The sequence below is a fragment of the Pelodiscus sinensis genome, chromosome 1 (assembly GCF_049634645.1).
Source record: "Pelodiscus sinensis isolate JC-2024 chromosome 1, ASM4963464v1, whole genome shotgun sequence".
NCBI classification, from domain to species: Eukaryota; Metazoa; Chordata; order Testudines; family Trionychidae; genus Pelodiscus; species Pelodiscus sinensis.
Genome location: NC_134711.1, coordinates 249519941 through 249535775, shown reverse-complemented (window position 1 = coordinate 249535775; position 15835 = coordinate 249519941). Strand labels below are relative to the sequence as shown.

At 43.8% G+C, this 15835-nt stretch overlaps 1 protein-coding gene across 1 annotated transcript in view; it reads right to left on the bottom strand.

Moving 5' to 3' along the window:
- The window catches only part of STK24 (serine/threonine kinase 24), an 86348-nt gene that overhangs the window by 69635 nt on the left and 878 nt on the right, over window positions 1–15835 (bottom strand). The window contains exon 2 of the mRNA XM_075918782.1: window positions 14715–14945. Coding sequence (XP_075774897.1) covers window positions 14715–14945 — 231 coding nt within the window. The remainder of the gene's footprint in view (window positions 1–14714; window positions 14946–15835) is intronic.

Genomic DNA, 15835 nt, shown 5'->3' with positions numbered 1-15835 from the left:
GGTCCTGGAGGCCAAATTTATGCTGATAGGTTTCTGCCCAATACAGTATAATGTAAATTTCCGCATAATGTGAAAGTACCTTTTGAGCTCTGTAACATTCCATTATGTGAGAAAGGGAGTGTATGTGTGTGTGGGGGGGGAGGGGAAGTGTGTGATAAGAAATCCAAGGCCATAAACTCAGAGACAAAGACCAGCTGGACACAGAAGCCCAGTGATGTCTGATAGAATCTGCCTCGGCATAAGAAAAACAAAACAGGGAGGCAAAAGGCAAAGAATAACTTGATATATGTAAGAGGAAACTAACATATACAGGCAGTCCCCGACTTACGTCGGATCCACAGTTACGAACGGGGCTTTTCTTGCCCCGGAGGACACGGACTGCGGGACCTCGCGGTCCCGCCGCCTGTGTACTCCGGGGCGAGAAAAGCTGCTCCACGTCTCCCTGGTCTCCCTGGTCTGGTTTGCAAAGCCTCGGGGGAAGCCGGCGGCAGGACAGCCCAGGTGCGCCTGGGCTGTCCCGCTGCGGGCGTGCTCCAAGGCTTTGCTCCCTGTCTCCCTGCAGACCAGGGAGATAGGGAGCAAAGCCGCGGAGCACGCCTGCAGGGGGACAGCTCAAGCGCCCCGGGCTGTCCTGCTGTGGGCGCGCTCCAAGGCTTTGCTCCCCGTCTCCCTGCAGACCAGGGAGACAGGGAGCAAAGCCGCGGAGCACGCCCGCAGGGGGACAGCTCAAGCGCGCCCGGGCTGTCCCGCTGCGGGCGTGCTCCGCGGCTTTGCTCCCCGTCTCCCTGGTCTGACCAGCAGACCAGGGAGATGGGGAGCAAAGCCTCGGAGCACGCCCACAGTGGGACAGCCCGGGTGCGCTTGAGCTGTCCCCCTGCAGGCGTGCTCCGCGGCTTTGCTCCGTGTCTCCCAGGTAAGCAGACCGGGGAGACGGAGCAAAGTCGTGGAGGACTTGGGCGTCCCTCCACCCGTCTCCCTGGTCTGCTGGGGGGGGGGGGGTGCAGCTAGTGCCCCCTCCCCCCCAGCAGACCAGGCTTTTCTTGCCTACCCCTGGGGTAGAGCAGCTGGGGGCTGCTGGGTTGGTCCCGCAGCGCCGCTCCGGACCAACCCGGCAGCACCCAAGCTGCTCTGCCCCAGGCGTCCTGATTCAGCCGCTGCTGGTCAGTTTCAGCAGCAGCTGAATCAGGACTCCTGGGGCAGAGCAGCTGGGGTGCTGTTGGGTTGCTCCAGTAGCACCGAGGAGCCACGCTACTGGAGCAACCCAGCAGCACCCCAGCTGCTCTGCTCCAGGCGTCCCCAAGTCAGCCGCTGCTGAAACTGACCAACGGCTGACTACAGGAAGCCCGAGGCAAAGTTGCTCTGCCCCAGGCTTCCTGGAATCAGCCGCTGATCAGTTTCAGCAGCAGCTGACTTGGGGACACCTGGGTTTCTTAAGCTGAATCTGTATGTAAGTCAGAACTGGCATCCAGATTCAGCCGCGGTTGAAAGTGATCAGTTTCAGCAGCGGCTGACGCCAGTTCCGACTTACATAAAGATTCAACTTAAGAACAAACCTACAGTCCCTATCTTGTACGTAACCCGGGGACTGCCTGTATGTAGACTGGGTAGGCTTCTTGGTGTCGGGCATGGAAAATGAACTCTGTGTACGTGGCAGGAGGTACCTGGACAGTGTGATAAAAGAAGGGAGTTTACCGGCCCAGATTCATGACTGCAGGCAGACACACTGGACCTACTATGCCTTGGCTTCTTTTGCTATCTCTGTGCAACTCTTCTTTTGCATAAGTGTGTGAGTATGACTGTTTTGATGTATGTCTATCCAGGAAGGGTGGGCGCCAATTAAACCAAAATGGATCTAGATTTCAGGTACTTAAAATTAAAATGGTCATAAAACAGTTTACTAAGGGCTAAGGGGAAGCAGACAGATGCAGAGGAGCACATGGACTGGACAGAGGTATCACTTAGGGGAGGGTTTTTTAAGAGTGATTCTCTACATCCTAGTAAACAGGAGAGGATGGATGAGAATAAAATATGGGTAAAATCTGATAAAAACAGTCAAATGAAAGAGTCACATTTGATCACATCATGTAACGGCAGACTGCTAAATAGTGACAAGTTTTAAGTGCTTACACCCAAATGCCAGAAGTCTAAATAATAAGATTAATTAACTAGAGTGTCTCATATTAAAATGAAATTAATATAATAGGCATCATAAACTTCATGGAATGAGGATAATCAATGGGACACAGTAATACTAGGATACAAAATATATTGGAAAGACAGGTCAGGTTGTGCAGGTGGGGGAATGGCACTATTTGTGAAACAAAGCATACAACCAAATGAAGTAAAAATCTTAAAATGAACCAAAATGTTCCTTAGAATCTCTATGGATAAATAACTCCATGCTCTAATAATATGAATATAGCAGAAGGAATATATTACCGACCAGCTGACCAGGACGGTGGTAGCTGGCTCAGGAATGCACAAGCGAAGAGGCTATTCTTGATTTAGTCCTAAGTGGAGTGCAGGATCTGGTCCAAGAGGTGAAGATAGCTGGGCCACTTGGAAATAGTAACCATAACATAATTAAATTTAACATCCCTGTGATGGGAAAAACACCGTAGCAGCCCAACATTATGGCATTTAATTTCAGAAAGGGGAACTACAAAAAAGGAGGAGGTTAATATTTTCTCCCTATACTGCTCCTACAATTATCTTCCCTCAGGCCAGTTTTAACTAGTAGAATTCACTTCAAGATCCAAAGCAAATATACCCGTATATACTTGAGTATAAGCCGACCCGAATATAAGCCGAGGCACCTAATTTTACCACAAAGAACTGGGAAAAAATATTGACTCGAGTATAAGCCTAGGGTAGGAAATGAGGCAGCTACTGGTAAATGTAAAAAATGAAGATAGATACCAATAAAATTGCATGAATATTTATTTCAAAGAAAAACAATAACCTAGCTCTGTAAGTGGAAAAGGGGGTCAACAAAAACAATATGGTATCAAAAATACCGTAACTCCCGCTCAAAGTCCTCCCGCCAATCCAATGAGCCCCTGAAGGGCCGCCTGCAAGAAAGCGCCCAGTGCCAGCACCAGTCACACACGGGAACAGACGCTCGGACACTCGGCCCAACCAGCTCAGCCCCCGCCGCCCCCGCCCGGACCTTTCCCAGGCCAGAGCCCCTCTCGGCTGCTCCCCGAGCCTCCCTGGCTCCGAGCAGCACCTGCGGGCGCACCCGCAACCCAAGCGGCCGGCAGAGGCTCCGAGCGCCCCGCGCAGCGATGGCCCCCGACACACAGAGCCCAGCCCGCTCCCGGCAGCGCCCCCCACCCCGAGCGCCTCGGTTACCGGGGCCGGAGCTCCGGGCTCACGCGGCTAGACTCGGCCGGCAGCAGAGACGCGCTGAGCCCGCCCGCGAGCAGGAGGCACGAAGCTGTTTCTGGAAAGGCCCCACCGCGCAGTCCATAACATAACGACAACCTGGATGCCTTAGAACCTGACCAGCGTACTCACTTTCCTCAGTTCTCGAGACGCTGACTCGAGTATAAGCCATGGGGGGCATTTTTCAGCACAAAAAATGTGCTGAAAAACTCGGCTTATACTCGAGTATATACGGTAGATTGGACCTCCCTGGTCCAGCACCCCTGGTCCCAGATGAGAGATTTTTCCCAACTAGGGGAGGTCAATTCTGGTCACACTGCTGCCAGTCCCACTCTGTGCCCTGCCCCTCCCATCAGGCTTCCTAGCTCCTGGGCTTCCCACAAACCAGCTGAGCTATGCACCCACACCCCACAGCTCACATGAGTGGTGCACCAGTTCCCATTGCTCCCCCTCTCCCCGCATCCCAGATGAATCGGGCGCATGGCTTCCCTGCCCCACAGCCTGGCCTGGGGAGGCACTGCGCCCTGGCTTTATTGCAAGGGACTCCCAGCTTCAATGTTGGGTCAACAGTGGATAATCATCTGCTACTGCTGCCAGTTAACAGGCTTAGTACTTTATTTCATGTGTGATTTTTAGCTCAAGGTCAAACTCTGGTGACAGTGCTTTAAAGTAGGGATGTTAAATATTTGTTAATTAAATAGTTGATTAAACTCATGAATTTTTATCGATTACTCAACTATTCTATACTCCCCAGGGATGAGCCTGACAGCTAGTGTGCTCCATGCCCACCCCCAAGGAGCTCCCTACCACTCTGTGCTGCTGCCTCTGTATCAGAGGTAGCAGCATAGGGTGCCAGGCAGGAGCTAGTCCACGAAGGAAGCCAGTTTAAAAATCAGCTCCCCTCTCAGACCAGCTGTCACCCAGCACTGCTGCACAGCTTGGGATAGCAGCAGCCCCCGTCCGGAGGGAGGATCAGGGCTGAGTTCTCAGACCCCAAGCAAGCCAGACTGCCTGCCCACCTGGCTCCTAACAGACTTTAAATGCAGAGCCACAGCTAAGATAGGTCCTGGACATGGCATGTCCAGGACCTGAGTCATGCTGCTGGCAGCCTGCTAAAAAATTTACTGGCTGGGGGGGAGGGGGAGAAATGCATGTAGTCTATAGCATCAACATATAAGCTTTTGCTTATCGGTTAATCAACTACACTATTACATCCCTACTTCGGAATGAAGAGCTATCATTATATTTATTTCCCTTAATAAAAGGCTTAGTTCAGCAAAGTACTTTCTGTGAAGATGTAGAATTTATTACAGCAAAGAAACAAAAGAATTACCAATACAACACCTAAACTAGCATTAAGTAGAGAATCTGTTGCATCGTGTGAGACAGCACAGGTTTACAGGTGATTAATCAGCCCCACTCAGTCAAAGGCTCAGGGCTCCATGCACAGAGATTACTGAGTGGGAGGGATTAATAACCTGTGAAGCTATGCTATCCCATTTTAGAGGAAACACTGATTGCAACCTTATACAACTTTGAAAATGTTCCTAAAATGACTGGTTTGCTTTTCGATAGCTTGTGTGGTTTAAAAGTGCAGGAAGAGGCCACACACATTATACTGGTCCTCCCAGATTATTTGCACCTGAACGGACAGTAGCATATCCTTTTCAGGTCCCTCCAAGATTCTATGGGCATGCAGAGGTCAAAAGACAATTTCTTGTCACAGACACATTGCATGGGGCCATTCTTGCTCATGTTGCAAACCACAAGAAGCACAGAAGACATGACAGCTCCATAGGCTAAATTATACGAGTGGCTGCTTCACTATTCACAGAAGAGGAAGAGTACAAAAGCTGCTTTAAGATGTCTCCTGGAGACATTTCATTTAACATAATCCAGTTTCTTTAAAACAAAAAACAATCGTTTGATAAGTGTGGCACAATTCCACTTCACTTCAGGTGCACATGTGCTAGTTAAATTAAGCCAGAAACTTTTCCCCCATAGCAATATCTTTCAGGGCAAGCATGTGTCTTTCTTCTAGGGATGTGAAAGTGTCAATGGTTAATCTTCACGGTTACACACAACCCTCCATTCCCCCCGCATTGCTGCTTCTTCATCAGAGGCAGTAGCGCAGAGGGGAGAAGTAGGCAGCTTCACTGGAGCTGCATTCCCTTCTCTCCCTCTCCCCCCTCCCCCGTGTGTAAATGTGTAATCACTGAAATGACATGTGGAGGGCAATAAACTCATTTATCAGAATAAACATTTTAACATCCCTAGTATCTTCCACAAGTGCTGTTAACCAGTCGTACAAAGAATGAAACTGCCCCACCTCCCTCAGCTCCGTCACAGCAGAAGCCTGTGTTATTTTCTGACTTTGATGTAGAGAGGAAGGATGCTAAAACATGGAACAGGCATGTGCAACAAGCTTAGGAGAACAGGTAAAACACACATTTCACCAATTTTTCTTCAAAGTGCTTGTACACATCCATTCCAGGTGACTTTCAAACAGTTCCAGATGGAGGGTTGTTAGAATCCACCTGAATAAGGACTGTAACACAACTCTCCCAAATCCAGCATCATTTCTTGAGGCTTGAGAGAGCATAAGAGGCAAAATTATGAGAAGAGGACCAAGTCACAGCCCTGCAAAAGTCACCAATTGCTGCATGACCTAAGAAAGTAACTAATACTGTTTGCTTGTTTAAGTATGTACATTAATTTTGGAGATGGTGTAAACTTAATGATATATGGGATTAATACAAGAAGATAACAATGAAGAGATCCTCTGTGTGGCAATCAGCTGCCCTCTCACTGTCAAGCAAGAGGAGAAAAATAATTGTGTAGACATTAAACTCTATAATCCTGTCCAAATAAAAAGCTACCACTCTATGAACAACCACACCTTATCTTTATAAAAGAGTGAGGTTTTGGGAGGAAAGGTAGGTATGTGTGTATGTATATATGTTGATTCAGGTTGGATTTCAACACCACTTTACTGATAAAACAGAAGATTGGCCCAGCTTCAGTATGCAAACTGCCCCATGGAAAGAGGAAAACCCCTGCCCTCTCTCAGTGCAACAGCTTGGGGACAGGTGAGAAGCCCCTCCCCCATGAGCACTGCAAGTTCCTCCCCACCCATGTGTTCAAGGAGATCACCACAGCAATGCTGTCTGCAAATACCCTGAGTTTGGCACTGTGGTGAGATGAAAATCTCTCTCTACATCAGTGTTTGAGCACACTGATCTATCTTTCTGGCCTGTTAGGTATTATTTTCCTACATCAGGGAGTGTCCAGCATGGGTATCTCCTAAATGAGATCCTCATATGAGACATTGAGTATATGTGACTAGAATCGTGAAGGTCAAAACTGGGGGAAGGGAACCCCCCCTTGGATACATTGGCAGAATCCTCCATCAATCTGGGGATGACAGAATACTTACAGGTGTATGAGCAAGCATGTCTACCAGATAAGATGATACACCAACCTCAATCACCTCTCCATGACCAAGGTGAAGTATGGCATGCTAAGTCAAGTATGTATAAACTGCTATGTCACCTAAAAATCTCAGGCAATTCAACACTATTGTATGAAGATACATCTTGAAGTCCTGCACAAGAGCAGTATCATCTGAAACCTGGCGTGAAGTAAAAAAAAATATGTCTTTTACAAAGACAAAACTTGCCCCTATCAATCTGATTCTTTACATAGGGAGAAGAACTAATTTGTCCTTATTCATTAATAGGTTCAATGAACAAAAGACAAGCAGGATCTTTTCAACAGCTACCTCCACAAACTGTTTGGGTTGACTTGGAATCAATCAATCAGAAATGTGTATCTGGACACCCAGTTTGCATGGCAACCTTTGCCATGCACTTTGTGAAGACTTGAGGGGTTGATGACAGACCAAATGGAAGGGCTGAAAATTAATTATTTTCTGCTATCCTGAGCTTTAAAAATGTCCTGTAACTCTAGTGAACAGACACAGGAAAATAGACAACCAAGGCAGTTGCCATGCTGTCTATTAAGTGGCTGCAGCAGAGAGCGCGAAACTCAGAAAGGACTGTAAAAACACAGGGCAGACACCCAAAACTAGTGGTATATTGTTTATTAGATTTCACCAAACCAGTAACAGAAGAGCACTCCCGGATTACTATACGAGACTCACAATTGAGTCACAGACAGTCCCTTCAGTTCTGTAGTCCCTTATTACCATACAAACTGAGTGTTATATAAAAAGGTTATTAAAATAAAAAATCATCATACATTAAGTTCTTCCAGCCCCAGATCAAGGTATACGCCGATATTACCAAAGACAACGCTGAGAACCAGACCAATTTATTTAATGAACTAACAATTTGTTAGTTAAAAAAAGGAGCTATTAGGGTAAAACAGATATAAAGTCCCCGACTGCTGCCTCACAAACCTGCCTTCTACTTATTAGAAACTACTAGGTAATAGCAACTTTGCCCTGGTAACCAAGAGATTGTTAATAAGCCAAAGCTACTGTACCCCAAAAGTTCACTGCCTGTCCTCAGGGACAATAAAACCCCAACTGCCTATTTTTCCTGACAATTTCACACACCTCTGTTAACTTGGTACGTAAACAGGGCTTCCATTAGTTTGACTTACAATGCTTAATTTACAAGCAGACAAAAGGATAGGTGGCACCAAATCAGTTTCTCAACTCCATCCCATGCAGATTATAGGAACATTTTTTGACATACCTAACATGGTATCTGTATGTACATTTTATATTAATAACCAGCATGAATGTGCATTTCATTTAAGGCCTCACATGACATTCACAAAATAATGTAAATATCAGAATTAGAATATTCCTATAATCTCCTCGCCAGGTGGCATTAAGAGGTTCATGCTTTCACAGCGTGGTAGATTATAGTAAGTTACCCTGCAGCATAGAAAAAAAAAAGTAAACATAACTTTTCTAAACTACGTAAGAAAAGGTCACTGTAGCAGGGCAGCTGCCCTGTACTGGCCCTTTAAGAGCCCAACCCCAGCCTGAAGCAGGCCCGGGAAGTTCAGCCCAGCTGGGCGGCGTTGGCCAATTAAGGCCCAGCTGGGAGCTATAAAAGGGAAGGGCTGCTTCAGCCAAGGCAGTGTGAGCCTGGCTGCCGAGGGAGCAGGACGCTCTCTGGAGCTAGGGCAGGGCTAGAGAGTCAGGCTGGGCCAGGACGCTTGGACAGCCAACCGGCCAGCCTGCTAGGCCTGCGGCAAGGCGGGGAGCCTGGCTGCCAAGGGAGCAGGACGCTCTCTGGAGCTAGGGCAGGGCTAGAGAGTTAGGCTGGGCTAGGGCGCTCGGACAGCCAGCCGGCCAGCCTGCTAGGCCTGCAGACAGGCCCGCTGGAGAGACACCAATCCCCCGGAAGGGGGGCTCAGAGCGAGTGACTTGGGCACTGCCGGAGGGCAGTGTGGCGAAGAGAGCAACGCGACTAGAAGATTCGAGAGGGGAAACGCCCCGTGAGCGGAGGCCTGTGCGGGCGGAATGGACTGATTCCGGGGACAGATGACGGACCCCCGCTACGGTGGTGAGTGACCCCCTCACACTTGGGCACTGCCGGAGGGCAGTGTGGCGAAGAGAGCAACGCGACTAGAAGATTCGAGAGGGGAAACGCCCCGTGAGCGGAGGCCTGTGCGGGCGGAATGGACTGATTCCGGGGACAGATGACGGACCCCCGCTACGGTGGTGAGTGACCCCCTCACAGTCACACACCATCAGACCAATGGTCCACTTAAGCCCATGCTGTCCAACCAGTTCTGACTAGCTCCAGGGAAAGAGCCATACTTACCTGGCCGAACAGCCACATTGTTCAAGCCAACTAGCCACTCTCAACCAGCCACATGTGGCTAGCGGCTAGCAACCACAGATCTAAGTCAATATTTTACCATTCAACACTGGCTGCTGCCAGATACCTCAAAGAGAATGAGAAATAGAATAGAATATTATCGAGTGATCCATTCCCCGTTGTCCAATCCCAGCTTTTAGCAGTGGAAATTTGAAAGACACCTAGAACATCTTGACCAACAAGGCTCATAGACATTGTTGGACTTACCTTCCATGAATTTAGGTAATTATTTTTTAAATCTAGTTATACTTGTAGTCTTGACTAGGGTTGTAAAGGGTCAACTAGTTACCCAGTAAGCATGCTTCCTACTTCCGATTTACTTATGTTTTTGTTATTAGTTTTTAAGCCTTTTGCTACTTATTCTTCAATGTTTTATTTTTTATTTTATTTTTTTGGCCTGCCTAAACATACTTTTACACTTGACTTGCTAGGTTTTATTCTCCTTCATATTTTCCTAGTTTCTCAATGCAGATTTCAGAAATCTCAGAGACCCAGAAGTAAAAGGCAGTATCAGCTTGACCAGCAAGTATTTGGTGAAACACTGTTTCTGAAGAACTGCAAAGTACAGTATTTGTTTTCTTTTTTCTAAATTAAGCTAACTAGATAAGGCACTCACGGGGAAATGTAAACTTGCACTGATTATGCAAACTTTTTGACTTTCTTCTGCATTTTCAATAAATCATGTTTTGAAGTTGATTGATTACTGGCTGTATAACTTCATGACTACTTCTTCAGGGAGACAAACTCCTTAAATCTTTCTGAAAAGGTAGTGAGGGAAAAGAGTGTCTGGAACCAACCCCCAATTTGATGTCCAAGTTTAAGAGGGATGCAGACTGATATATCTTCTCCCATTAAAAAAGGGCTGTAGGCAAGCATGCATACAAGCTAAGAAGCCTAAGGACCAAGAAGAATACAAGACACGGAGGATAACTGCTTTCTGATAAAACCAGGCACTAATCCATCAGAAAAGTAAGTGCCAAAGCCTCAAAGCAGACTTCTTACTGGGTGGAAGAATTGGTGCATGAATTTATGAAACGGCATGAGGTGCTTGTCTGTTTGTATTATTTATAAGGCCAAACACTGAATGCTAAATTCACTGAAGCTTCCAGTTGACCTGTAGGCAGTTTTAAGTAAATCATATTTCAGGAGTTAAAATTATTAATGAAGTTCTAAGATAATAGGAGACCATTATCTCACAATTCATTCTCCTACATTGCACAAGCCCTAGAATTTCATTAATTCCTGTACCAAGTCCATATTTCTAGTTGTGCTATATTTTAATAAGCATATTTTAATAAGAAATTCAACCATGATTTCAAAACTGTCACCCAATGCTTGGGCAAGCAATTGAAAGAGCTAATTACTCTCACTAAAATGTATGCCTTATTTCTAGCCTAAATTTGTCTAGCTTCAGCTTCCAACCATTATAGTTATACCTTTGTCTGGTAGATTTTGAGCCCTCACCTACCAGAAATCTTGTCCCCAGACAGGTACTTCTAAAAGGAGCACTTGCCTACTAATTTTCTCTTAGACAAACTAAATAGACTAAGTTTCTTAAGTCTATGGTAAGGCAGGTTTTCTTGTGCTCAAAACGGTTCTTGTAACTCTTTTCTGAACCCTTAACAATTACAAAATAATGTAGGAAAAATTGTAGACACCAATACTGGATACAGTACGCCACTTTTGGTCTCACTAATGCTATCTACAACAATAACACCACCTTCCTATTTCTACTCAGTATTTTTTTGCCTCCACGTAAGTTTGTGTTGGCGAACTGTAGCCCATATGACTAGCTTGCCATGTTGCTATATTGTATAATCTATTTTTCTTGATTGGTTTGATTATATTACAGGTTGAACCTCTCTAGTCAGGCAATATCTGTGGTCTAGCATGATTTTACTTAGCCAGATGTCCATTTATCATGGGTGTGACCAAGTTTCCTGCAGCCTCACAAAGTTTGTTCACAACCCCCAGTCCAGTGTTCTGTGCTGTTATTTAGTTCTAATTTACCCCTCAATGTCTTTTAAGAGCCAACTAAGCAGTGGAGGTGTTAGTAATACTGCTAGACAATATTGACCTCTCACGGTTCAGCAAATTCTGTGGTTCGGCACCAGTCAGGTCCGAAGGGTGCCTGCCAGACTAGAGAAATTCAACCTGTATTTTGGTTTATAGTTCAGTGAATATTATTTCATTATATTTGGTTGTAATCCAAGGAACCTATAGATTATCTAGAGGAAATTAGCATAAGTATTTATAACCCATGGCATATATAAAAGAGCTATTAGTTACCCTTTTGCCTCTGTGAGCTGAACCGAGAATTTAATGTTTAACAAGATCCTGGAATATACCTGTAACACTCAAGGTACACCACAAGAACATGGAAGTAATGGCTCAGGCCAAAGATAACTTCAAGTTAGTGGCACAGCCATGGGCTCACGCCTGGCACCACAATATGCCCACGTCTTTATGGCTGACTTTGAACAATGTCTCCTCAACTCTCACCCCCTAACGCTCTTACTCTACTTATGCTACATCAATGACATCATCATATGGTCCCACAGGAAAGAGACCCTTGTTGAAATCCCTGTGAAACTCTTCAACTTTCACCCCACCATCAACCTCAGCCTGCATCAGTCCACACAAGAAATCCACTTCCTTGACACTACAGTACAATTAAATGATAGACAAATTTCCACCACCTTTTACTGGAAGCCTACTGACTGCTACACTTTATCTTCATGCCTCTAGCGTCCATCCCAGACATATTTCTCAATCTATTGTATACAGCCAAGCCCCAAGATACAACTGGATTTGCTCCAATCCCACAGAGACAAAGACCTATAGAGGATTCTTAAAACTGAAATACCTACCCGGAGAAGTGAAAAAACAGATCAACAGAACCAAAAAAAATACCCAGACATGAACTACTTCAAGGCAGGTCCAAAAGAGAAAACAGTATTCCACCTGTCATCACCTACAGCCCCTAACTTAAACCCATCCAATACATTATCAACAATCTACAACCTATCCTGGAACATGACCTCTCACTCTCAGAGACCTTGGGGGGGAAACCAATTCTTGCCTACAGACAACTCCGTAACCTCAAACAAATTCTTTCCGGTAACCATGTAACACAACTCCATCATAATCATTTAGGAACCCACCCCTGCAATCAGCCCCGATGCCAACTCGGCCCACACATCTACACCAGCAATTTCATCGCTGGATCCAACCACATCAGCCACCAAATCAGAGGCTCAATTAACTGCACATTTACTAATGTGATCAACGCCATCAAATGCCAGCAATGCCCCACTACAATGTATATTGGCCAAACTGGACAGTCTCTACGGGAAAGAATTAATGGACACAAATCAGATATCCAAAAGGGCAATACACAAAAGCCTGTTGGAGAACACTTTAATCTTCCTGAACGCTCCAAGTAGCCGTTTTGTTTTAGACCAATTCCACAAGCCAAATACACAGAAAAGGTTGGAACTTAATTTCATTCACAAGTTTAATTCTTATGCAAATAGTATGAACCGGGATATTGGATGGCTCGCACATTATCTTCCATATTTTAATGACTTAACAAAACAAACAATGAAGATGCTAACAATTCGTATCAGCCTCTAGTAACTATTAATCTAGTAGCACCTTAAAGACTAATCTGGGGTTTTGGTTTTTTTTTTTTAGTTCCTGTTACAGACTAATTCAGCTACTCTTCTGAACCTTATCTACTCACTGTCTTTTTTTTTTTCTTCTTCTTCTTCTTCCCCCCTCCTCCTCCTTTATTTATTCTCGGAACTGGACTTCTAACTCTCCTGTCATCTGAAAAAGTGGGTTGTGCCCACAAAAGCTCGTGATACTATCTACATGTTTTGTTAGTCTTTAAGGCACTACTAGACTATTTGTTGTTTAAGTTTTAAGAATGAAACTCTATATTAATATGTAAGAATACGTTAGCCTAATGTACCCTATAATTTATCTGGGTGAAGAAATAAGGTTTGAATCTGCAAAGTCAGGCACCCTTCATCCATTTTAGAGACTGTAAACTCTGAGATAGAGATAGTACCTACTACAATACAAGAAATAAAGCCTTTATCTGAAAAAGTAGTTACAGCTCCTTTTTCCTGCCAGCATTATTTCAGTCTTTTTTTTCCCCCTGACTCTCTCATCAAGTTCTGTGTTTTCAAGAGAAGTGTCACCTTATTGTCAACCTCACTGGGAAGAACTACATCCATAACAATACAATATGACCATGTGTATTTGGGGCTGTTAAAGAAAACCAGTTTAAATGTTTGCAGTCTTCCTCTGAAGCATATTTACCACCAGACCTGCTGGAGAAATGAACTTTAGGGAAATCAGGAACATTTCCTTTGTGAATAAGGATGCGGAAGAGATTGATTTCTCCTTCACAGTAGGAGAAATATCTGTAATGCCCTTTCTGAATGACTTGTTTCACATAAACACCAACACTTGGTCAGGAGATTTCAAGAGGGGACTTCAGAAACTAAAAGTGGATGCCAGTTTATTTTGTTCGGCAATATGCTTTTTAGGCTTACTACACCCAAAGACAGTGATAGAGTATCATGCCCTCTGAGTGAATATTGGTGATGGACTTTTTCCTCAAGTTGCCTTGGATAACAAGGCCAGGCCACTGGAAGTACACAATTGACTGTCCTACTGGAAGTGGGTCCTTAGAGAAACCTTAAACATTAATCTTTCTGCAAAGAAGAAATACCTTTTTGTACTTGATATATTAAAACTCACTGCAGCTGATTTACTGTAAAAAAACTAGATATTTTCAAAGAAAAATAAAATCCAAGAGATAAGTAAAGCTTGTAACCAAAGCACCAACCAAAACCCAAACAGGATCTCTCAGCCTTTACTTAAGGCTATTCTACTAAACACCTTCTGCAAATAGGTCACAAGTTAGCAAATTAATTTTTTGATCCATTCAGGTAAAAAATAGGATAAAGTTTAAACAAAACTCCATGTTTAAAAAGCATACTTCTACAAAATTGTTGTGACAAAATTGTTAAAATGTGGTAAAAGTTGGTACTGAGTTGTTTCTAGTAGTTTTATGCCAATTTTTATTATGTTTTAAATGTATTCTCAAGTTGAACAATAAACTAAGAGTGAAAATATTCTAAGTTTAAATTGATCTAAATATACCACTGCTAGACCTGAATGTCACCAGTAACAAGTCTGTTACTTAAAGTTTCATTTCTTCCTGTCACTAAGTGACAAAACAGACACGTACTATTTTATTCTTCAGGTAGGTCTGGAAGCAAACTCTTTACAAACTATAAACAGTTCACTCGTTTTAGGGTTTAAAGGGAGAAAATATTTCCTCTTCCATTGAAAAACTATTCTTCTATTCAACCTCAATTTTTTATGACAAGGACATCAGTAGAGCAACATTTTTAACTGTAAAACACACACAGAAAAGCATATTCTTACTTTTAAATAGGATCCATAATACTTGGTTACATAAGGACTGTCACACTGACTCAAAACTGTGATTTCTTGCTGGATGTCCTCTATTTCATCTTCTGCTTCTTCTAGATCAATAATTTTTATAGCAACCACTTTCTGAGTCCAATTGTCAATTCCCTTAAAAACTTCACCAAAAGAACCCTTGCCAATTTTCTCCAGTTTTGTGAACAGTTCTTCTGGATCCGCTTTTATATTCTGTTAAATTTATAAAAAGAAAAAGATACTCAATACTTGCTTTCAGTGTTACAAACAAATATGTTAACATTTCTAAAGACAAAGATTAATGACTTTGTGCAGCTCATTAGAACTAAGGATTTAAAAGACAGTGTAATTTGTTAACTGGTTAAAGGTGAAATTTATTTCACCTTTAACCAGTTAACAAATTAAACGGGCCACTCCAACCTGTTGTGCTGGAATTCCCTTCTTCCCCCCCTTAAGTGTTTGAAAAACTGGGTACTAGATATTCAGCTAGCGACCACAGAGCCTAATGTGTTCAAAAGGTTTAAATTACAGTTCCTGCAAGAAACATGATACAATGAAATCTGTCATATCTTTTTTAATTAAAATTAATCCATGACATAGTCAGATAGAATTTTACAACTTATTTCCTCGTTTTAAACAATTACCAGACATACGGAACACCTAAGCATATTTTTCTGAATAATAATGAGTAATTTTAAGGGTCTCCAGAGGAGATGGATGACTTTGCACAGTACATAAAAGTCAGGAGCCCTCCAGGTCACAACAACAACTGATTTGAGTGCACACTGTCTGTAGGTGGAAGGGAGAACATTGTGCATGTGTAGTACATGCCAGGGTTAACAGTTTAAGTCTTTCCCATTAATATTTCCCCTATGCTTTTGCAAGTACACAGTCTTCTATAGATATATGAATGGGTATTTTCAATTAAAATCTCTAGGCTATGCTAGCTCCCCCCCCAAAAAAAAAAGACCTGAATTAGTGCATGAGATAGATGAAACACTAACCAGAAATAAATTTACTTTAAAGCCACACCAAGCATAAAACATTTCAATCCCAAAAGGTAATTTGAGGAAGTTATAAGGAAATAAAAAAAGAAGGCTGGG